The sequence below is a fragment of the Oncorhynchus kisutch genome, linkage group LG18 (genome assembly GCF_002021735.2).
Source record: "Oncorhynchus kisutch isolate 150728-3 linkage group LG18, Okis_V2, whole genome shotgun sequence".
Classification (NCBI taxonomy): domain Eukaryota; kingdom Metazoa; phylum Chordata; class Actinopteri; order Salmoniformes; family Salmonidae; genus Oncorhynchus; species Oncorhynchus kisutch.
The window spans coordinates 82,056,428-82,079,307 of record NC_034191.2 but is presented as its reverse complement, the minus strand read 5'-3'; the positions used below and the strand labels follow the sequence as shown (position 1 = coordinate 82,079,307).

At 48.0% G+C, this 22,880-nt stretch overlaps 1 protein-coding gene across 2 annotated transcripts in view; it reads right to left on the bottom strand.

The window, feature by feature from the left end:
- The window catches only part of LOC109882051 (divergent protein kinase domain 2A-like), a 93,880-nt gene that overhangs the window by 28,371 nt on the left and 42,629 nt on the right, over positions 1-22,880 (bottom strand). For both annotated transcript variants that reach the window (XM_031796898.1, XM_031796899.1), the window contains exon 3: positions 7,603-7,906. In XM_031796898.1, coding sequence (XP_031652758.1) covers positions 7,603-7,906 — 304 coding nt within the window. The remainder of the gene's footprint in view (positions 1-7,602; positions 7,907-22,880) is intronic.

Here is a 22,880-nt window from a genome sequence, read left to right as displayed (position 1 = left end):
ACAGAACAAGGACAGAAGGTGGTGGTAACAGAACAAGGACAGAAGGTGGTGGTATCAGAACCAGGACAGAGGACAGCAGGTGGTGGTAACAGAACAAGGACAGCAGGTGGGGGGTAACAGAACCAGGACAGCAGGTGGTGGTAACAGAACCAGGACAGAGGACAGCAGGTGGTGGTAACAGAACAAGGACAGCAGGTGGTGGTAACAGAACAAGGGCAGCAGGTGGTGGTAACAGAACCAGGACAGAGGACAGCAGGTGGTGGTAACAGAACCAGGACAGAGGACAGCAGGTGGTGGTAACAGAACAGGGACAGCAGGTGGTGGTAACAGAACAAGGACAGCAGGTGGTGGTAACAGAACCAGGACAGAGGACAGCAGGTGGTGGTAACAGAACCAGGACAGAGGACAGCAGGTGGTGGTAACAGAACCAGGACAGAGGACAGCAGGTGGTGGTATCAGAACCAGGACAGAGGACAGCAGGCGGTGGTAACAGAACAAGGACAGCAGGTGGGGGGTAACAGAACCAGGACAGCAGGTGGTGGTAACAGAACCAGGACAGAGGACAGCAGGTGGTGGTAACAGAACAAGGACAGCAGGTGGTGGTAACAGAACAAGGACAGCAGGTGGGGGGTAACAGAACCAGGACAGCAGGTGGTGGTAACAGAACCAGGACAGAGGACAGCAGGTGGTGGTAACAGAACAAGGACAGCAGGTGGTGGTAACAGAACAAGGGCAGCAGGTGGTGGTAACAGAACCAGGACAGAGGACAGCAGGTGGTGGTAACAGAACAAGGACAGCAGGTGGTGGTAACAGAACAAGGGCAGCAGGTGGTGGTAACAGAACCAGGACAGAGGACAGCAGGTGGTGGTAACAGAACCAGGACAGAGGACAGCAGGTGGTGGTAACAGAACCAGGACAGAGGACAGCAGGTGGTGGTAACAGAACAAGGACAGCAGGTGGTGGTAACAGAACAAGGACAGCAGGTGGTGGTAACAGAACAAGGACAGCAGGTGGGGGGTAACAGAACCAGGACAGCAGGTGGTGGTAACAGAACCAGGACAGAGGACAGCAGGTGGTGGTAACAGAACAAGGACAGCAGGTGGTGGTAACAGAACAAGGGCAGCAGGTGGTGGTAACAGAACCAGGACAGAGGACAGCAGGTGGTGGTAACAGAACCAGGACAGAGGACAGCAGGTGGTGGTAACAGAACCAGGACAGAGGACAGCAGGTGGTGGTAACAGAACAAGGACAGCAGGTGGTGGTAACAGAACAAGGGCAGCAGGTGGTGGTAACAGAACCAGGACAGAGGACAGCAGGTGGTGGTAACAGAACAAGGACAGCAGGTGGTGGTAACAGAACAAGGACAGCAGGTGGTGGTAACAAAACCAGGGCAGAGGACAGCAGGTGGTGGTAACAGAACAGGGACAGCAGGTGGTGGTAACAGAACAAGGACAGAAGGTGGTGGTATCAGAACCAGGACAGAGGACAGCAGGTGGTGGTAACAGAACAAGGACAGCAGGTGGGGGGTAACAGAACCAGGACAGCAGGTGGTGGTAACAGAACCAGGACAGAGGACAGCAGGTGGTGGTAAAAGAACAAGGACAGCAGGTGGTGGTAACAGAACAAGGGCAGCAGGTGGTGGTAACAGAACCAGGACAGAGGACAGCAGGTGGTGGTAACAGAACCAGGACAGAGGACAGCAGGTGGTGGTAACAGAACCAGGACAGAGGACAGCAGGTGGTGGTAACAGAACCAGGACAGAGGACAGCAGGTGGTGGTAACAGAACAAGGACAGCAGGTGGTGGTAACAGAACAAGGGCAGCAGGTGGTGGTAACAGAACCAGGACAGAGGACAGCAGGTGGTGGTAACAGAACAAGGACAGCAGGTGGTGGTAACAGAACAAGGACAGCAGGTGGTGGTAACAGAACAAGGACAGCAGGTGGTGGTAACAAAACCAGGGCAGAGGACAGCAGGTGGTGGTAACAGAACAGGGACAGCAGGTGGTGGTAACAGAACCAGGACAGCAGGTGGTGGTAACAGAACCAGGACAGAGGACAGCAGGTGGTGGTAACAGAACAAGGACAGCAGGTGGTGGTAACAGAACAAGGACAGCAGGTGGGGGGGTAACAGAACCAGGACAGAGGACAGCAGGTGGTGGTAACAGAACAAGGGCAGCAGGTGGTGGTAACAGAACAAGGGCAGCAGGTGGTGGTAACAGAACCAGGACAGAGGACAGCAGGTGGTGGTAACAGAACCAGGACAGAGGACAGCAGGTGGTGGTAACAGAACCAGGACAGAGGACAGCAGGTGGTGGTAACAGAACCAGGACAGAGGACAGCAGGTGGTGGTAACAGAACAAGGGCAGCAGGTGGTGGTAACAGAACCAGGACAGAGGACAGCAGGTGGTGGTAACAGAACAAGGACAGCAGGTGGTGGTAACAGAACAAGGACAGCAGGTGGTGGTAACAGAACAAGGACAGCAGGTGGTGGTAACAGAACAAGGACAGAAGGTGGTGGTAACAGAACAAGGACAGAAGGTGGTGGTATCAGAACCAGGACAGAGGACAGCAGGTGGTGGTAACAGAACAAGGACAGCAGGTGGGGGGTAACAGAACCAGGACAGCAGGTGGTGGTAACAGAACCAGGACAGAGGACAGCAGGTGGTGGTAACAGAACAAGGACAGCAGGTGGTGGTAACAGAACAAGGGCAGCAGGTGGTGGTAACAGAACCAGGACAGAGGACAGCAGGTGGTGGTAACAGAACCAGGACAGAGGACAGCAGGTGGTGGTAACAGAACAGGGACAGCAGGTGGTGGTAACAGAACAAGGACAGCAGGTGGTGGTAACAGAACCAGGACAGAGGACAGCAGGTGGTGGTAACAGAACCAGGACAGAGGACAGCAGGTGGTGGTAACAGAACCAGGACAGAGGACAGCAGGTGGTGGTATCAGAACCAGGACAGAGGACAGCAGGCGGTGGTAACAGAACAAGGACAGCAGGTGGGGGGTAACAGAACCAGGACAGCAGGTGGTGGTAACAGAACCAGGACAGAGGACAGCAGGTGGTGGTAACAGAACAAGGACAGCAGGTGGTGGTAACAGAACAAGGACAGCAGGTGGGGGGTAACAGAACCAGGACAGAGGACAGCAGGTGGTGGTAACAGAACAAGGACAGCAGGTGGTGGTAACAGAACAAGGGCAGCAGGTGGTGGTAACAGAACCAGGACAGAGGACAGCAGGTGGTGGTAACAGAACAAGGACAGCAGGTGGTGGTAACAGAACCAGGACAGAGGACAGCAGGTGGTGGTAACAGAACCAGGACAGAGGACAGCAGGTGGTGGTAACAGAACCAGGACAGAGGACAGCAGGTGGTGGTAACAGAACAAGGGCAGCAGGTGGTGGTAACAGAACAAGGGCAGCAGGTGGTGGTAACAGAACCAGGACAGAGGACAGCAGGTGGTGGTAACAGAACAAGGACAGCAGGTGGTGGTAACAGAACAAGGGCAGCAGGTGGTGGTAACAGAACCAGGACAGAGGACAGCAGGTGGTGGTAACAGAACCAGGACAGAGGACAGCAGGTGGTGGTAACAGAACCAGGACAGAGGACAGCGGGTGGTGGTAACAGAACCAGGACAGAGGACAGCAGGTGGTGGTAACAGAACAAGGGCAGCAGGTGGTGGTAACAGAACAAGGACAGCAGGTGGTGGTAACAGAACAAGGACAGCAGGTGGTGGTAACAGAACAAGGACAGCAGGTGGTGGTAACAGAACAAGGACAGCAGGTGGTGGTAACAGAACAAGGACAGAAGGTGGTGGTAACAGAACAAGGACAGAAGGTGGTGGTATCAGAACCAGGACAGAGGACAGCAGGTGGTGGTAACAGAACAAGGACAGCAGGTGGGGGGTAACAGAACCAGGACAGCAGGTGGTGGTAACAGAACCAGGACAGAGGACAGCAGGTGGTGGTAACAGAACAAGGACAGCAGGTGGTGGTAACAGAACAAGGGCAGCAGGTGGTGGTAACAGAACCAGGACAGAGGACAGCAGGTGGTGGTAACAGAACCAGGACAGAGGACAGCAGGTGGTGGTAACAGAACAGGGACAGCAGGTGGTGGTAACAGAACAAGGACAGCAGGTGGTGGTAACAGAACCAGGACAGAGGACAGCAGGTGGTGGTAACAGAACCAGGACAGAGGACAGCAGGTGGTGGTAACAGAACCAGGACAGAGGACAGCAGGTGGTGGTATCAGAACCAGGACAGAGGACAGCAGGCGGTGGTAACAGAACAAGGACAGCAGGTGGGGGGTAACAGAACCAGGACAGCAGGTGGTGGTAACAGAACCAGGACAGAGGACAGCAGGTGGTGGTAACAGAACAAGGACAGCAGGTGGTGGTAACAGAACAAGGACAGCAGGTGGGGGGTAACAGAACCAGGACAGCAGGTGGTGGTAACAGAACCAGGACAGAGGACAGCAGGTGGTGGTAACAGAACAAGGACAGCAGGTGGTGGTAACAGAACAAGGGCAGCAGGTGGTGGTAACAGAACCAGGACAGAGGACAGCAGGTGGTGGTAACAGAACAAGGACAGCAGGTGGTGGTAACAGAACAAGGGCAGCAGGTGGTGGTAACAGAACCAGGACAGAGGACATCAGGTGGTGGTAACAGAACCAGGACAGAGGACAGCAGGTGGTGGTAACAGAACCAGGACAGAGGACAGCAGGTGGTGGTAACAGAACAAGGACAGCAGGTGGTGGTAACAGAACAAGGACAGCAGGTGGGGGGTAACAGAACCAGGACAGCAGGTGGTGGTAACAGAACCAGGACAGAGGACAGCAGGTGGTGGTAACAGAACAAGGACAGCAGGTGGTGGTAACAGAACAAGGGCAGCAGGTGGTGGTAACAGAACCAGGACAGAGGACAGCAGGTGGTGGTAACAGAACCAGGACAGAGGACAGCAGGTGGTGGTAACAGAACAAGGACAGCAGGTGGTGGTAACAGAACAAGGGCAGCAGGTGGTGGTAACAGAACCAGGACAGAGGACAGCAGGTGGTGGTAACAGAACAAGGACAGAGGACAGCAGGTGGTGGTAACAGAACAAGGACAGCAGGTGGTGGTAACAGAACAAGGACAGCAGGTGGTGGTAACAGAACAAGGACAGAGGACAGCAGGTGGTGGTAACAAAACCAGGGCAGAGGACAGCAGGTGGTGGTAACAGAACAAGGACAGCAGGTGGTGGTAACAGAACAAGGACAGCAGGTGGTGGTAACAGAACCAGGACAGAGGACAGCAGGTGGTGGTAACAGAACAAGGACAGCAGGTGGGGGGTAACAGAACCAGGACAGCAGGTGGTGGTAACAGAACCAGGACAGAGGACAGCAGGTGGTGGTAAAAGAACAAGGACAGCAGGTGGTGGTAACAGAACAAGGACAGCAGGTGGTGGTAACAGAACAAGGGCAGCAGGTGGTGGTAACAGAACCAGGACAGAGGACAGCAGGTGGTGGTAACAGAACCAGGACAGAGGACAGCAGGTGGTGGTAACAGAACCAGGACAGAGGACAGCAGGTGGTGGTAACAGAACCAGGACAGAGGACAGCAGGTGGTGGTAACAGAACAAGGACAGCAGGTGGTGGTAACAGAACAAGGGCAGCAGGTGGTGGTAACAGAACCAGGACAGAGGACAGCAGGTGGTGGTAACAGAACAAGGACAGCAGGTGGTGGTAACAGAACAAGGACAGCAGGTGGTGGTAACAGAACAAGGACAGAGGACAGCAGGTGGTGGTAACAAAACCAGGGCAGAGGACAGCAGGTGGTGGTAACAGAACAAGGACAGAGGACAGCGGGTGGTGGTAACAGAACAAGGACAGCAGGTGGTGGTAACAGAACAAGGACAGCAGGTGGTGGTAACAGAACAAGGACAGAAGGTGGTGGTAACAGAACAAGGACAGAAGGTGGTGGTATCAGAACCAGGACAGAGGACAGCAGGTGGTGGTAACAGAACAAGGACAGCTAGGAAAGACACACACCGGCATTAGAACAACAAACACGCAAAGGACACAGACACTGGGTGTCATAGCAACAGAGAAAACAGTAGACCTCATATATTCAGCCTGATCACTAGAAATAGACGTCGATTTTGGACGTTTGAAAAGGTCCTGACAACGTGGATATATATGTCTTCCTCAGCCCTGCACTGGGCGCGAAATCATGATGCTCGGAGTCCAAGCATGCTTCACAACACTCTAGCACACCGTGAGAATACTGATGATACCTGATGATAATAGCGCATTTATTTTTCTATTATTTTGTTTTAAGACTTCCCCAAACCATACCCCTAACCTTAATGCCTAAACATTACCCTTTGAGTGGTTTCGGTTTCAACCCGGTAGCCGCGCGGAATGAACGCGTCAAAAAATAGTTTGTCCATAATAAGTTGAATCTCGAATGTAAACTGAAATCTTGTTGCAGATTTGAAATAGAATTTCGTTTTGGGTACTTCAGATCACCACAGGACACCGTAATCACCTCTGACCTTCCGTGTGGCCTTATCACATGTAAAATATATAAAACAATAAAATAAGATGATTTTAAAATAAGAATAAAAATGACAAAGCTGTAACACATTATCCTAAACATAAACCATCAACTTAGTGAATCTCATTGGTGTTTAAAATGAGGGTGTCAACATGAAATATCATTTGTATGTCTTTGTTGTAAATGTTTTGGTGCTAAACTGGTGGTAGTTATGAAAAATGCCAATAATTGGAGGAGTTGCAGGGCTAATTTAAAAGAATTACATTGTTGATTACATGTTTTTATTCATGAATTATTTTATCGTGAACAATATGGTCTATCCACTAGAAATGGAAAATATGGTCTTATCCACTAGAAATGGACAATATGGTCTATCCACTAGAAATGGACAATATGGACACAGATGTAAACAAGTATACATTTGGCAAGTCTAAAATCAGTCACCAAAACTGCCAAAGATTAAATTACTGGTAGCTTTGCAACCTTAAAACAACCCCCCCCCCCCCCGGCGGTGTGCCAATAACAACTCACTCTGTTTGATCAGTCTCTTGTCGGCCAACAGGACGTTCTCCCCGTCCACCACGATGACCTTTCTACCCCCCCACCCCTCTCTACCCCCCCCCTCCAATAACAACTCACTCTGTTTGATCAGTCTCGTCGGCCACCAGGACGTTCTCCCCGTCCACCACGATGACCTTTCTACCCCCCCACACCTCTCTACCCCCTCCCCTCCAATAACAACTCACTCTGTTTGATCAGTCTCTTGTCGGCCACCAGGACGTTCTCCCCGTCCACCACGATGACCTTTCTACCCCCCCACACCTCTCTACCCCCTCCCCTCCAATAACAACTCACTCTGTTTGATCAGTCTCTTGTCGGCCACCAGGACGTTCTCCCCGTCCACCACGATGACCTTTCTACCCCCCCACCCCTCTCTACCCCCCCCCTCCAATAACAACTCACTCTGTTTGATCAGTCTCTTGTCGGCCACCAGGACGTTCTCCCCGTCCACCACGATGACCTTTCTACCCCCCCACACCTCTCTACCCCCTCCCCTCCAATAACAACTCACTCTGTTTGATCAGTCTCTTGTCGGCCACCAGGACGTTCTCCCCGTCCACCACGATGACCTTTCCGTCCCGCGGCCCCACGGCGAAGTTATCAAAGCTCACGTCCAGCAGGTAGAGGGCGAAGTCAAAGTCGTTGTTGGTGAGCTGCTCAGCGATGTCCATCAGCTGTCGGGCCAGGTCAACCCTCTTGTCCCACGGAGCGTTGTAGAAAGACCACAGCTCCTCGCCGACGTAGTTCACCGCCACCACGCGACCACAAGCTCCCAGGTACTTGGCGAACGGCCAGCCCTCGTCTGACGGGAAACTCTGCAGGGGAGAAAGGAGGGATGTGGGTTATTATGAGAAAGGAGGGATGTGGGTTATTAGGAGAAAGGAGGGATGTGGGTTATTAGGAGAAAGCGGTATGGAGGAAAGAAGGGTTGGAACCCTGGTCTAACGGCTCTGAAGGAAGAAGTCCTGTTTTCATTTAAAACAGGAAAGTCATCACCATATGAAGAGATATTGGGGGCATAGGAGGGATGAAGATCATTTGAGAAGAGAGGAGGAAGGAAGAGGAGATTAATACACAGTGATAATGTAGAAGTCTGTGCCTGATATTGGCAGTCGGTGGGATATTAACACAGAAAAACACAAAAAATGACATGTGGATGTAGCATGGCTTGTGTGGAGCCCTCAGCTACAGTAAAACAGTCCATTATAATTACAAATACAGTAACACCAATGGCTGTCAATGTTAATGGCTGCCATTCATTGAATCAGATGGCTCATTCATTACAAAACCCACTGATAACTACATAGTTTTATTTATTTTTTTTCATTGGCAATATTAGGAAATTTAGGCATGACATTGCCAGCATACAAACGCTGGACACTACACATCCAAGTATATTTGAACAAATTATGAAAGACAATAATTGTAATTTTGAATTCCGTAAAGTGAGTGTGGAAGAGGTGAAATAATGTATGTTTTCTATCAACAATGACAAGCCACCAGGGTCTGACAACTTGGATGGAAAATCACTGAGGATAATAGAGGACGATATTTTGAGTAAAGCCAGAATGTCTATGTATGCGGATGACAACACTTTACACATCAGCAACTGAAATGACACTTGTGGGTGGCAAGGAATACGTTAGTCCTAAATATTTCCAACACTAAAAGCATTGCATTTGGGACAGATCATTCCCTAAACCCTAAACCTCAACTAAAACGTTGAATAAATAATGTGGAAATTGAGCGAGTTGAGATGACTAAACTGCTTGGAGTAAACCTGGATTGTAAACTGTCATGGTCAGAACATGTTGATACAACAGTAGCTAAGATGGGGAGAAGTCTGTCCATAATAAAGCACTGCTCTGCCTTCTTAACAGCACTATAAACAAGGCAGGTCCTACAGGCCCTAGGTTCTACCTTCTTAACAGCACTATCAACAAGGCAGGTCCTACAGGCCCTAGTTTCTGCCTTCTTAACAACACTATCAACAAGGCAGGTCCTACAGGCCCTATTTTCTACCTTCTTAACAACACTGTCAACAAGGCAGGTCCTACAGGCCCTAGGTTCTACCTCTTAACAGCACTGTCAACAAGGCAGGTCCTACAGGCCCTAGTTTCTACCTCTTAACAACACTATCAACAAGGCAGGTCCTACAGGCCCTAGGTTCTACCTCTTAACAGCACTGTCAACAAGGCAGGTCCTACAGGCCCTAGGTTCTACCTCTTAACAGCACTGTCAACAAGGCAGGTCCTACAGGCCCTAGGTTCTACCTCTTAACAGCACTGTCAACAAGGCAGGTCCTACAGGCCCTAGTTTCTACCTCTTAACAGCACTGTCAACAAGGCAGGTCCTACAGGCCCTAGGTTCTACCTCTTAACAGCACTGTCAACAAGGCAGGTCCTACAGGCCCTACGTTCTACCTCTTAACAGCACTGTCAACAAGGCAGGTCCTACAGGCCCTAGGTTCTACCTCTTAACAGCACTGTCAACAAGGCAGGTCCTACAGGCCCTAGTTTCTACCTTCTTAACAACACTATTAACAAGGCAGGTCCTACAGGCCCTAGTTTCTACCTTCTTAACAACACTATCAACAAGGCAGGTCCTACAGGCTCTAGTTTCTACCTTCTTAACAACACTATCAACAAGGCAGGTCCTACAGGCCCTAGTTTCTACCTTCTTAACAACACTATCAACAAGGCAGGTCCTACAGGCCCTAGTTTCTACCTTCTTAACATTACTATCAACAAGGCAGGTCCTACAGGCCCTAGTTTCTACCTTCTTAACAACACTATTAACAAGGCAGGTCCTACAGGCCCTAGTTTCTACCTTCTTAACAACACTATCAACAAGGCAGGTCCTACAGGCCCTAGTTTCTACCTTCTTAACATTACTATCAACAAGGCAGGTCCTACAGGCCCTAGTTTCTACCTTCTTAACAGCACTATCAACAAGGCAGGTCCTACAGGCCCTAGGTTTGTTGCACCTGGACTACTGTTCACTGTTAGCTCAGAACAGAGCAGCACGGCTGGCCCTTAAATGTACACAGAGAACTAACATTAATAATATGCATGTGAATCTCTCATGGCTCAAAGTGGAGGAGATATTGACTTCATCACTACTTGTTTTTGTAAGAAGTGTTGACATGTTGAATGCACTGAGATTTAAACTGTTTAAACTACTAACACACAGCTCAGACACCCATGCATACCCCACAAGACATGCCACCAGAGGTCTCTTCACAGTCGCCAAGTCCAGAACAGACTATGGGAGGTGCACAGGACTACATAGAGCCATGACTACATGGAACTCTATTCCACAGTACTACATAGAGCCATGACTACATGGAACTCTATTCCACAGTACTACATAGAGCCATGACTACATGGAACTCTATTCCACAGTACTACATAGAGCCATGACTACATGGAACTCTATTCCACAGTACTACATAGAGCCATGACTACATGGAACTCTATTCCACAGTACTACATAGAGCCATGACTACATGGAACTCTATTCCACAGTACTACATAGAGCCATGACTACATGGAACTCTATTCCACAGTACTACATAGAGCCATGACTACATGGAACTCTATTCCACATCAGGTAACTGATGCAGCAGGAGAATCAGATTTTAAAAACAGATACAAATACACCTTATGGAACAGAGGGGACTGTGAAGAGACAAACATTGGCACAGACACATGCAACAAACATAGACATGTACACACACACACACACACACACACAATAACATACGCACTATACATACACACAGATTTTGTGTTGTAGATATGTGGTAGTGGAGTAGGGGTCTGAGGGCAAACACTTACTGATTCTGTCGTGAATGTTTTGTAACGTTTTAAAACTGTATAACTACCTTAACTTTGCCGGACCCCAGGAAGAGTAGCTGCTGCCTTGGCAGGAACTAATGGGGATCCATAATAAACCCCAGGAAGAGTAGCTGATGCCTTGGAAGGAACTAATGGGGATCCATAATAAACCCACAGGAAGAGTAGCTGCTGCCTTGGAAGGAACTAATGGGGATCCATAATAAACCCCAGGAAGAGTAGCTGCTGCCTTGGCAGGAACTAATGGGGATCCATAATAAACTCGCAGGAAGAGTAGCTGCTGCCTTGGCAGGAACTAATGGGGATCCATAATAAACCCCAGGAAGAGTAGCTGCAGCCTTGGAAGGAACTAATGGGGATCCATAATAAACTCCAGGAAGAGTAGCTGCTGCCTTGACAGGAACTAAATGGGGATCTAAAATAAATACAAATTCAATTGGAGAGTGTAAATTACAGAGTGAGGCTGTGTTGGTATCACAGGCTTTAACAAAAACACAGATAGAACAGGCAGTCGATGGTTTGAGTTGTTACTGAGCTGGTAAACGCTGGTTAGACAATTAGTTGTTCTGTGATACTAGTTAAAATAGCCAGTTAGCCTAGCATCAGTACCAGGGCTGGTAAATTTAACATTTTGTGTTGTCATTATGAACTGCATTGTAAGGGAAATGTTTCTTCAAATTTGATTTTGGCCTCCGTCCTTCTGTGTGTGTGTGTGTGTGTGTGTATTTGGAAGGAAGTAGCTTCAATATTGCAGTAAGGAACACACACACACACACGAAATGAGGAGTGAGTGCTACAGCTGTAGATGGCTAACTGGGCAGCCCTCAGAGGAACTGGATTGGATACGTCTCATTACATTATCTCTCGCTCTCTCTTTTGCTCAATCTCTCTTCCTCCATTCCTCCCTCTCCGGGACTGTTACCTCGTCAAGACATTTACAGATGTGAGAAGGAATAAATTAGGGAAAAACGAAAAACCAACCCATTTACTGGAGCCCACCTGAGTGCTGCCAGTCCGCTAGCCATGCTGCCAGTCTGCTTTATTCAATCAGTGCGCGTGTGTCTGTCTGTGTGTGAATGCGTGTGTGTATAAGAGTCAGTCCAAGCAGAGGTACACGCTAAACGATTGATTAGTCAGCTAACTAGGCTTGTGAATGGAATAGATTAAGTTATATCAAGTGTGCAATATAATATAAACTAGCCTAGCCTGTACAATGTAATATAAACTAGTTTAGCCTGTACAATGTTATATGGTAACCTAGCCTAGCCTGTAGTGGTATATGGTAACCTAGCCTAGCCTGTAGTGTTATATGGTAACCTAGCCTAACCTGTAGTGGTATATGGTAACCTAGCCTAGCCTGTAGTGTTATATGGTAACCTAGCCTAACCTGTAGTGGTATATGGTAACCTAGCCTAGCCTGTAGTGGTATATGGTAACCTAGCCTAGCCTGTAGTGTTATATGGTAACCTGGCCTAGCCTGTAGTGTTATATGGTAACCTAGCCTAGCCTGTAGTGTTATATGGTAACCTAGCCTAGCCTGTAGTGTTATATGGTAACCTAGCCTAGCCTGTAGTGTTATATGGTAACCTATCCTAGCCTGTAGTGTTATATGGTAACCTATCCTAGCCTGTAGTGTTATATGGTAACCTATCCTAGCCTGTAGTGTTATATGGTAACCTATCCTAGCCTGTAGTGTTATATGGTAACCTATCCTAGCCTGTAGTGTTATATGGTAACCTATCCTAGCCTGTAGTGTTATATGGTAACCTATCCTAGCCTGTAGTGTTATATGGTAACCTATCCTAGCCTGTAGTGTTATATGGTAACCTATCTTCAACATTACTGTTGTTGACAAGGAGTCAGATCAATTATTAGCTCACTAACTCAATATAAGCCTGTTCTGCAGACAGACAAGACAGGCAGACAAGACAGACAAGGCAAGACAGGCAGGCAGGTAGACAGACAGACAAGACAGATGAGACAGACGAGAGGGATGCCCCAGGGCTGCTCTCTGATGGTGTCAGCAGTGGTTATAAAGACCAAGGGCTTCCTGCTGCCTCAATTGGCCCTCGTCTTTGGCCCTTAATACTCATTCACCTCAAATCACTCACAAGGTCGTAGCATTTAGCTGGTAGGAAGCACAACAATCAGCTGGTATTGAGCGCTGCAGGACTGTCAAGAGATTCCTCGAGAAGCAACCATGTACACTAGATATTATCTAGTTTTTAATAAAAGAAAAGTGGACAAACCAACAAAAAAAACTCAGTTGTTGTTGTGATAAATGCCATGTGTGTCCAACCAAATCATTTTACCCAGAGTGCTCCATAAGCGGTAACTGTGCTGAAGTCATTAGCCTCCTCAATGAGGAAAGAGACAGACAGAGAGAGACAGTCAGAGCAGTGAGAAGAGCAGAGGAGAGCAGAGAGTAGAGAGAGGAGAGCAGAGAGTAGAGAAGAGAGAGGAGAGCAGAGAGAGGAGAGCAGAGAGTAGAGAGGAGAGCAGAGAGAGGAGAGCAGAGAGAGGAGAGCAGAGAGAGGAGAGCAGAGAGAGGAGAGCAGAGAGAGGAGAGCAGAGAGAGGAGAGCAGAGAGAGGAGAGCAGAGAGAGGAGAGCAGAGAGAGGAGAGCAGAGAGAGGAGAGCAGAGAGTAGAGAGCAGAGAGTAGAGAGCAGAGAGTAGAGAGCAGAGAGTAGAGAGCAGAGAGAGGAGAGCAGAGAGAGGAGAGCAGAGAGAGGAGAGCAGAGAGAGGAGAGCAGAGAGAGGAGAGCACAGAGAGTAGAGAGCACAGAGAGTAGAGAGCACAGAGAGTAGAGAGCAGAGAGTAGAGAGAGGAGAGTAGAGAGAGGAGAGCAGAGAGAGGAGAGCAGAGAGTAGAGAGAGGAGAGCAGAGAGAGGAGAGCAGAGAGAGGAGAGTAGAGAGAGGAGAGCAGAGAGCAGAGAGAGGAGAGCAGAGGAGAGCAGAGAGAGGAGAGCAGAGAGAGGAGAGCAGAGTAGAGAGAGGAGAGTAGAGTAGAGAGAGGAGAGTAGAGTAGAGAGAGGAGAGCAGAGCAGATTAGAGAGAGGAGAGCAGAGTAGAGAGAGGAGAGCAGAGCAGAGAGAGGAGAGCAGAGAGAGGAGAGCAGAGAGAGGAGAGCAGAGAGAGTAGAGCAGAGAGAGTAGAGAGCAGAGAGAGTAGAGAGCAGAGAGCAGAGAGAGGAGAGCAGAGAGAGGAGAGCAGAGAGAGGAGAGCAGAGAGAGGAGAGCAGAGAGAGGAGAGCAGAGAGAGGAGAGCAGAGAGCAGAGAGAGGAGAGCAGAGAGAGGAGAGTAGAGAGAGGAGAGCAGAGAGAGGAGAGCAGAGTAGAGAGAGGAGAGTAGAGTAGAGAGAGGAGAGTAGAGTAGAGAGAGGAGAGCAGAGCAGAGTAGAGAGAGGAGAGCAGAGCAGAGAGAGGAGAGCAGAGTAGAGAGAGGAGAGCAGAGTAGAGAGAGGAGAGCAGAGCAGAGAGAGGAGAGCAGAGCAGAGAGAGGAGAGCAGAACAGAGAGAGGAGAGCAGAGCAGAGAGAGGAGAGCAGAGCAGAGAGAGGAGAGCAGAGCAGAGAGAGGAGAGCAGAGCAGAGAGAGGAGAGCAGAGGAGAGAGAGGAGAGCAGAGGAGAGAGAGGAGAGCAGAGTAGAGAGAGGAGAGCAGAGTAGAGAGAGGAGAGCAGAGTAGAGAGAGGAGAGCAGAGTAGAGAGAGGAGAGTAGAGTAGAGAGAGGAGAGCAGAGTAGAGAGAGGAGAGTAGAGCAGATTAGAGAGAGTAGAGCAGATTAGAGAGAGGAGAGCAGAGTAGAGAGAGGAGAGCAGAGAGAGGAGAGCAGAGAGTAGAGAGCAGAGAGAGGAGAGCAGAGAGAGGAGAGCAGAGAGAGTAGAGCAGAGAGAGTAGAGAGCAGAGAGAGTAGAGAGCAGAGAGTAGAGAGAGGAGAGCAGAGAGAGGAGAGCAGAGAGAGGAGAGCAGAGAGAGGAGAGTAGAGAGAGGAGAGCAGAGAGCAGAGAGAGGAGAGCAGAGAGAGGAGAGCAGAGTAGAGAGAGGAGAGTAGAGTAGAGAGAGGAGAGCAGAGTAGAGAGAGGAGAGCAGAGCAGAGTAGAGAGAGGAGAGCAGAGCAGAGAGAGGAGAGCAGAGTAGAGAGAGGAGAGCAGAGCAGAGAGAGGAGAGCAGAGCAGAGAGAGGAGAGCAGAGCAGAGAGAGGAGAGCAGAGCAGAGAGAGGAGAGCAGAGCAGAGAGAGGAGAGCAGAGTAGAGAGAGGAGAGCAGAGTAGAGAGAGGAGAGCAGAGTAGAGAGAGGAGAGCAGAGTAGAGAGAGGAGAGTAGAGTAGAGAGAGGAGAGCAGAGTAGAGAGAGGAGAGTAGAGAGAGGAGAGCAGAGACGAGAGAGCAGAGCAGAGACGAGAGAGCAGAGACGAGAGAGCAGAGACGAGAGAGCAGAGACGAGAGAGCAGAGACGAGAGAGCAGAGACGAGAGAGCAGAGACGAGAGAGCAGAGAGCAGAGGAGAGAGAGGAGAGCAGATAAGAGCAGAGTGAAGAGCGGATAAGAGCAGAGAGAGCAGAGAAGAGAGCAGAGAAGAGAGCAGAGAGACGAGCAGAGAGACGAGCAGAGAGACGAGCAGAGAGGAGAGAGCAGAGAGGAGAGAGCAGAGAGGAGAGAGCAGAGAGGAGAGCAGAGAGGAGAGAGAAACGAGCAGAGGAGAGCAGAGACGAGAGCAGAGAGGAGAGCAGAGACGAGAGAGCAGAGAGCAGAGACGAGAGAGCAGAGACGAGAGAGCAGAGACGAGAGAGCAGAGAGCAGAGGAGAGAGAGGAGAGCAGAGAGAAGAGCGGATAAGAGCAGAGTGAAGAGCGGATAAGAGCAGAGAGAAGAGCGGATAAGAGCAGAGAGAAGAGCGGATAAGAGCAGAGAGAAGAGCGGATAAGAGCAGAGAGAAGAGCGGATAAGAGCAGAGAGAAGGGCGGATAAGAGCGGATAAGAGCAGAGAGAAGAGCGGATAAGAGCAGAGAGAAGAGCGGATAAGAGCAGAGAGAAGAGAAGAGCAGAGAGGAGAGCAGGTAAGAGCAGAGAGGAGAGCGGATAAGAGCAGAGAGAGCAGAGAGAGCAGAGAAGAGAGCAGAGAAGAGCGGAGGAGAGAAGAGAGACGAGCAGAGAGGAGAGCGGATAAGAGCAGAGAGGAGAGCGGATAAGAGCAGAGAGGAGAGCAGAGAGGAGAGCAGAGAGGAGAGAAGAGCAGAGAGGAGAGCAGGTAAGAGCAGAGAGGAGAGCGGATAAGAGCAGAGAGAAGAGCGGATAAGAGCAGAGAGAAGATCGGATAAGAGCAGAGAGAAGAGCGGATAAGAGCAGAGAGAAGAGCGGATAAGAGCAGAGAGAAGGGCGGATAAGAGCGGATAAGAGCAGAGAGAAGAGCGGATAAGAGCAGAGAGAAGAGCGGATAAGAGCAGAGAGAAGAGCAGAGAGACGAGCAGAGAGACGAGCAGAGAGACGAGCAGAGAGACGAGCAGAGAGACGAGCAGAGAGACGAGCAGAGAGGAGAGCAGAGAGGAGAGCAGAGAGGAGAGCAGAGAGGAGAGCAGAGAGGAGAGCGGATAAGAGCAGAGAGAGCAGAGAGAGCAGAGAAGAGAGCAGAGAAGAGCGGAGGAGAGAAGAGAGACGAGCAGAGAGGAGAGCGGATAAGAGCAGAGAGGAGAGCGGATAAGAGCAGAGAGGAGAGCAGAGAGGAGAGCAGAGAGGAGAGAAGAGCAGAGAGGAGAGCAGGTAAGAGCAGAGAGGAGAGCGGATAAGAGCAGAGAGAAGAGCGGATAAGAGCAGAGAGAAGATCGGATAAGAGCAGAGAGAAGAGCGGATAAGAGCAGAGAGAAGAGCGGATAAGAGCAGAGAGAAGGGCGGATAAGAGCGGATAAGAGCAGAGAGAAGAGCGGATAAGAGCAGAGAGAAGAGCGGATAAGAGCAGAGAGAAGAGCAGAGAGACGAGCAGAGAGACGAGCAGAGAGACGAGCAGAGAGACGAGCAGAGAGACGAGCAGAGAGACGAGCAGAGAGGAGAGCAGAGAGGAGAGCAGAGAGGAGAGCAGAGAGGAGAGCAGAGAGGAGAGCAGAGAGGAGCAGAGGAGAGCAGAGACGAGAGCAGAGAGGAGAGCAGAGACGAGAGAGCAGAGACGAGAGAGCAGAGAGCAGAGACGAGAGAGCAGAGAGCAGAGACGAGAGAGCAGAGAGCAGAGGAGAGCAGAGAGAAGAGCGGATAAGAGCAGAGTGAAGAGCGGATAAGAGCAGAGAGAAGAGCGGATAAGAGCAGAGAGAAGAGCGGATAAGAGCAGAGAGAAGAGCGGATAAGAGCAGAGAGAAGAGCAGAGAGAAGGGCGTATAAGAGCGGATAAGAGCAGAGAGGAGAGCGGATAAGAGCAGAGAGAAGAGCGGATAAGAGCAGAGAGAAGAGCGGATAAGAGCAGAGAGGATAAGAGCAGAGAGAGCAGAGAAGAGAGCAGAGAAGAGAGCAGAGAAGAGAGCAGAGAAGAGCGGAGAGGAGAGCAGAGAGACGAGCAGAGAGGAGAGCAGACAGACGAGCAGAGAGGAGAGCGGATAAGAGCAGAGAGGAGAGCGGATAAGAGCAGAGAGGAGAGCAGAGAGGAGAGCAGAGAGGAGAGCAGAGAAGAGCAGAGAGGAGAGCAGGTAAGAGCAGAGAGGAGAGCGGATAAGAGCAGAGAGAAGAGCGGATAAGAGCAGAGAGACGAGCAGAGAGACGAGCAGAGAGACGAGCAGAGAGGAGAGTGAGGAGAGCAGAGAAGAGAGGAGAGAGGAGAGTGAGGAGAGCAGAGAAGAGAGCAGAGAGGAGAGCAGAGAGGAGAGCAGAGAGGAGAGCAGGTAAGAGCAGAGAGGAGAGCAGAGAGGAGAGCAGAGCAGAGAGCAGAGAGGAGAGCAGAGAGGAGAGCAGAGAGGAGAGCAGAGAGGAGAGCAGGTAAGAGCAGAGAGGAGAGCAGAGAGGAGAGCGAGGGTGGTGGGGGAATAAACAGGAAGGCATTGGGAGGAGCATAATATGAAATCCACTAAACTTTATCTAACTCAGAATAGACTGAAGAGAGAGTCCTGGTTGGGAGCCCGGGACACACACAGCTCAATTTAGTTCTGATGCTTCTCTCCTCTTCACTGCCTTTTGAAATGTGTTAGGGAGGGAGGGATGGAAGAGAAGGATGGAAGAGAAGGGTGTAAAGCATGCATAGGGACTGATTCTCTTTCCCATATCTCCTAGAAGTCCTGGTTTATGAGTTTCAGATTCAGAAATGCTGAAAAGCTAAAAAAAATTGCCAATGACATGTAACACAGCGGGCTTGAGAACCGTGTTGGCTTACAGAATTCCCTGCTCCAGTCGATCGATAAAGAGCCCTCCTCTCTGCTATAGAGCCGTGTGGTTTACAGCAGTTTCAGAGACCTCTGGAGCAAAGAGTTTTACTTCCACTACTTCACAGAGCTAGCAAAGAGCTAAACACAGGCGTTCTGAACATTACCTCTGGAAATAAAGGACCTCTGGAAACAGGCAAGTTTATTCCATTGTGTTTAAACTGTTAATCCTGATTATTATACCACAGTCGCTAAACAATACTAAGCACACATTTACCCGGCAGAAAATAAAACCTTTCATTTACACTTTCATTTATATCAGAAAATTCTCTCTCTCTCTCTGCTCCTCTTCTCTCTCTGCTCCTCTTCTCTCTCTGCTCCTCTTCTCTCTCTCTCCTCTTCTCTCTCTCTCTGCTCCTCTTATCTCTCTCTCTGCTCCTCTTCTCTCTCTCTCTCTCTCTCTCTCTCTGCTCCTCTTCTCTCTCTCTTCTCTCTCTCTCTGCTCCTCTTCTCTCTCTCTCCTCTTCTCTCTCTCTGCTCCTCTTATCTCTCTCTCTGCTCCTCTTCTCTCTCTCTTCTCTCTCTCTCTGCTCCTCTTATCTCTCTCTCTGCTCCTCTCCTCTCTCTCTCTCTCTCTGCTCCTCTTCTCTCTCTCTGCTCCTCTCCTCTCTCTCTCTCTCTCTGCTCCTCTTCTCTCTCTCTGCTCCTCTTCTCTCTCTCTGCTCCTCTTCTCTCTCTCTCCTCTCCTCTCTCTCTCCTCTCTCTCTCTCCTCTTCTCTCTCTCTCTCTGCTCCTCTTCTCTGCTTTTATATAAGCACACATTTACCCGGCAGAAAATAAAACCTAAAATCATTTACACGTTTATTTATATCAGAAAAGTGATATTTTCTCATCTTTTGGTTGCTTGAGACGTGACCCAGCCGTTCATTAGATTAGTTTGATATCTAGAGGACAGTCGTTTATTCTTTATGTTCCGTTGCTATGGTCACTGGCAACGTTCTTATCCCTTGCTAGCTAGCCAGCTAACTAAACGGCAAACACGGCCACGCCCTCTGCAGTCAGAATAACAGCAAAGTAGCTGTTTTCTACGGACATTCATTTTGATACATCCGGATGATCCTTGATTTTGCCTGGCATAGCTAGAAAAGTTTTCCTTGTTGTCAGGACACTGGTCCACCTGTTCATTATGAGATCACATTGCATATCAAACACTAGGCCAGAAGCTAGCTAAGAAGCTAGCTAAGAAGCTAGCTAAGAAGCTAGCTAAATAGTTTGAGGAGATTGCATTGCATGGGTCAACGACGTATGAGGTTTTCAAAAGGGAAAACTATTTAATTTGAAACACTATGTTCCCTATGCACTTTCAGAGTTTGTCACAAATTTATTTTAATAAAAATTATATATAATTGTTTTAAGCGATTGCTTAATTCACCTCCTAAAAAAAGTCATTTGGAGGGACAAGAAAAACATTTTTAAAACTGACCATTATTTCAAGAGTAAAATAAATATATACATGGTCTCAAATAATCCACATTAAAGTTATATAAATATATATATATACACACTGCTCAAAAAAATAAAGGGAACACTTAAACACAATGTAACTCCAAGTCAATCACACTTCTGTGAAATCAAACTGTCCACTTAGGAAGCAACACTGATTGACAATACATTTCACATGCTGTTGTGCAAATGGAATAGACAACAGGTGGAAATTATAGGCAATTAGTAAGACACCCCCAATAAAGGAGTGGTTCTGCTGTTGGTGACCACAGACCACTTCTCAGTTCCTATGCTTCCTGGCTGATGTTTTGGTCACTTTTGAATGCTGGCGGTGCTTTCACTCTAGTGGTAGCATGAGACGGAGTCTACAACCCACACAAGTGGCTCAGGTAGTGCAGCTCATCCAGGATGGCACATCAATGAGAGCTGTGGCAAGAAGGTTTGCTGTGTCTGTCAGCGTAGTGTCCAGAGCATGGAGGCGCTACCAGGAGACAGGCCAGTACATTAGGAGACATGGAGGAGGCCGTAGGAGGGCAACAACCCAGCAGCAGGACCGCTACCTCCGCCGTTGTGCAAGGAGGAGCAGGAGGAGCACTGCCAGAGCCCTGCAAAATGACCTCCAGCAGGCCACAAATGTGCATGTGTCTGCTCAAACGGTCAGAAACAGACTCCATGATGGTGGTATGAGGGCCCGACGTCCACAGGTGGGGGTTGTGCTTACAGCCCAACACCGTGCAGGACGTTTGGCATTTGCCAGAGAACACAAAGATTGGCAAATTCGCCACTGGCGCCCTGTGCTCTTCACAGATGAAAGCAGGTTCATACTGAGCACGTGACAGTCTGGAGACGCCGTGGAGAACGTTCTGCTGCCTGGTAGGGAGCATATGGTATATATGCATATGGTATAGGTGAGGCCACACACACTACTGAACCTCATTTTGACTTGTTTTAAGGACATTACATCAAAGTTGGATCAGCCTGTAGTGTGGTTTTCCACTTTAATTTTGAGTGTGACTCCAAATCCAGACCTCCATGGGTTGATACATTTGATTTCCATTGATCATGTGTGTGTGATTTTGTTGTCAGCACATTCAACTATGTAAAGAAACAAGTATTTAATAAGAATATTTCATTCATTCAAATCTAGGATGTGTTATTTTAGTGTTCCCTTTATTTTTTTGAGCAATGTATATTAGGAAATGTAGTCCTCTGTAATATATAATAGGAAATGTAGTTCTCTGTAATATATAATAGGAAATGTAGTTCTCTGTAATATATAATAGGAAATGTAGTTCTCTGTAATATATAATAGGAAATGTAGTTCTCTGTAATATATAATAGGAAATGTAGTCCTCTGTAATATATAATAGGAAATGTAGTCCTCTGTAATATATAATAGGAAATGTAGTCCTCTGTAATATATAATAGGAAATGTAGTCCTCTGTAATATATAATAGGAAATGTAGTTCTCTGTAATATATAATAGGAAATGTAGTCCTCTGTAGTATATTATAGGAAATGTAGTCCTCTGTAATATATAATAGGAAATGTAGTCCTCTGTAATATATAATAGGAAATGTAGTCCTCTGTAGTATATAATAGGAAATGTAGTCCTCTGTAATATATAATAGGAAATGTAGTCCTCTGTAATATATAATATGAAATGTAGTCCTCTGTAGTATATTATAGGAAATGTAGTCCTCTGTAGTATATTATAGGAAATGTAGTCCTCTGTAGTATATTATAGGAAATGTAGTTCTCTGTAGTATATTATAGGAAATGTAGTCCTCTGTAGTATATTATAGGAAATGTAGTCCTCTGTAGTATATAATAGGAAATGTAGTCCTCTGTAGTATATAATAGGAAATGTAGTCCTCTGTAATATATAATAGGAAATGTAGTCCTCTGTAATATATAATAGGAAATGTAGTCCTCTGTAGTATATAATAGGAAATGTAGTCCTCTGTAATATATAATAGGAAATGTAGTCCTCTGTAGTATATAATAGGAAATGTAGTCCTCTGTAGTATATAATAGGAAAGGTAGTCCTCTGTAGTATATAATAGGAAATGTAGTCCTCTGTAATATATAATAGGAAATGTAGTCCTCTGTAATATATAATAGGAAATGTAGTCCTCTGTAGTATATAATAGGAAATGTAGTCCTCTGTAGTATATAATAGGAAATGTAGTCCTCTGTAGTATATTAATGGAAATGTAGTCCTCTGTAGTATATTATAGGAAATGTAGTTCTCTGTAATATATAATAGGAAATGTAGCTCTCTGTAATATACAGTAGGAAATGTAGTTCTCTGTAATATATAATAGGAAATGTAGTTCTCTGTAGTATACAGTATATACATATATACAGTATATATATACACACACACACACACACACACACACACACACACTCGGACAGCCTCTTGAGCTGATCATTGACTTCACATGTCCTTCACAGTAGAAGGTCATGTCTGGCACAGAGATGACCAGACAAAAAAAAACATTCCTCACTTCATGCTGCACACAAGTGATGTTCCTCCCCCAATAACCTTCAGCATCTGGCCAACAAAAGGGGCGTTTCTCGTAGCTGACCATGACAAATCTGCCTTGACTTTCAGCAAGCGTTGACTTGGCCACAGCTACCGGTTTCATTTTAATGTCCCTCTGATGGTGTTCTTCATCGAAGTTGACTTCCACAAACACCTGAAACAGGCGTCGCAGATGCTTGGTCTGTTCACTGTGTTTTTATTTCCCCTCAAGCGGGTGTAATTTCCTGGTTCCGTTGATTCAGCGAGATTCTATTTCGCACAGATTCGTTAGTGACATCTGTAATCCAAAAATAACTTTATGCTCGATCCACTCATCTCCAGTAGTTTGAAAGAGCTTCTTGAGAGTCTGCACATCCTTCTCTCTGTTGAATGTGTTTGTCTGCACGTTTCACAGCCATCTGGTGCCCCCTTTTTCCCATGAGCCTTTTCAGAAAGGTTCTCTGTGATTTGTTCGAATATGTAAATATATGTCAGAGTGTTGAGTAGGTGTTCTTGTTGTTTCTGTATTGGGTGACGGGACTGCGTCAAGATGTCCCGATATCTTATC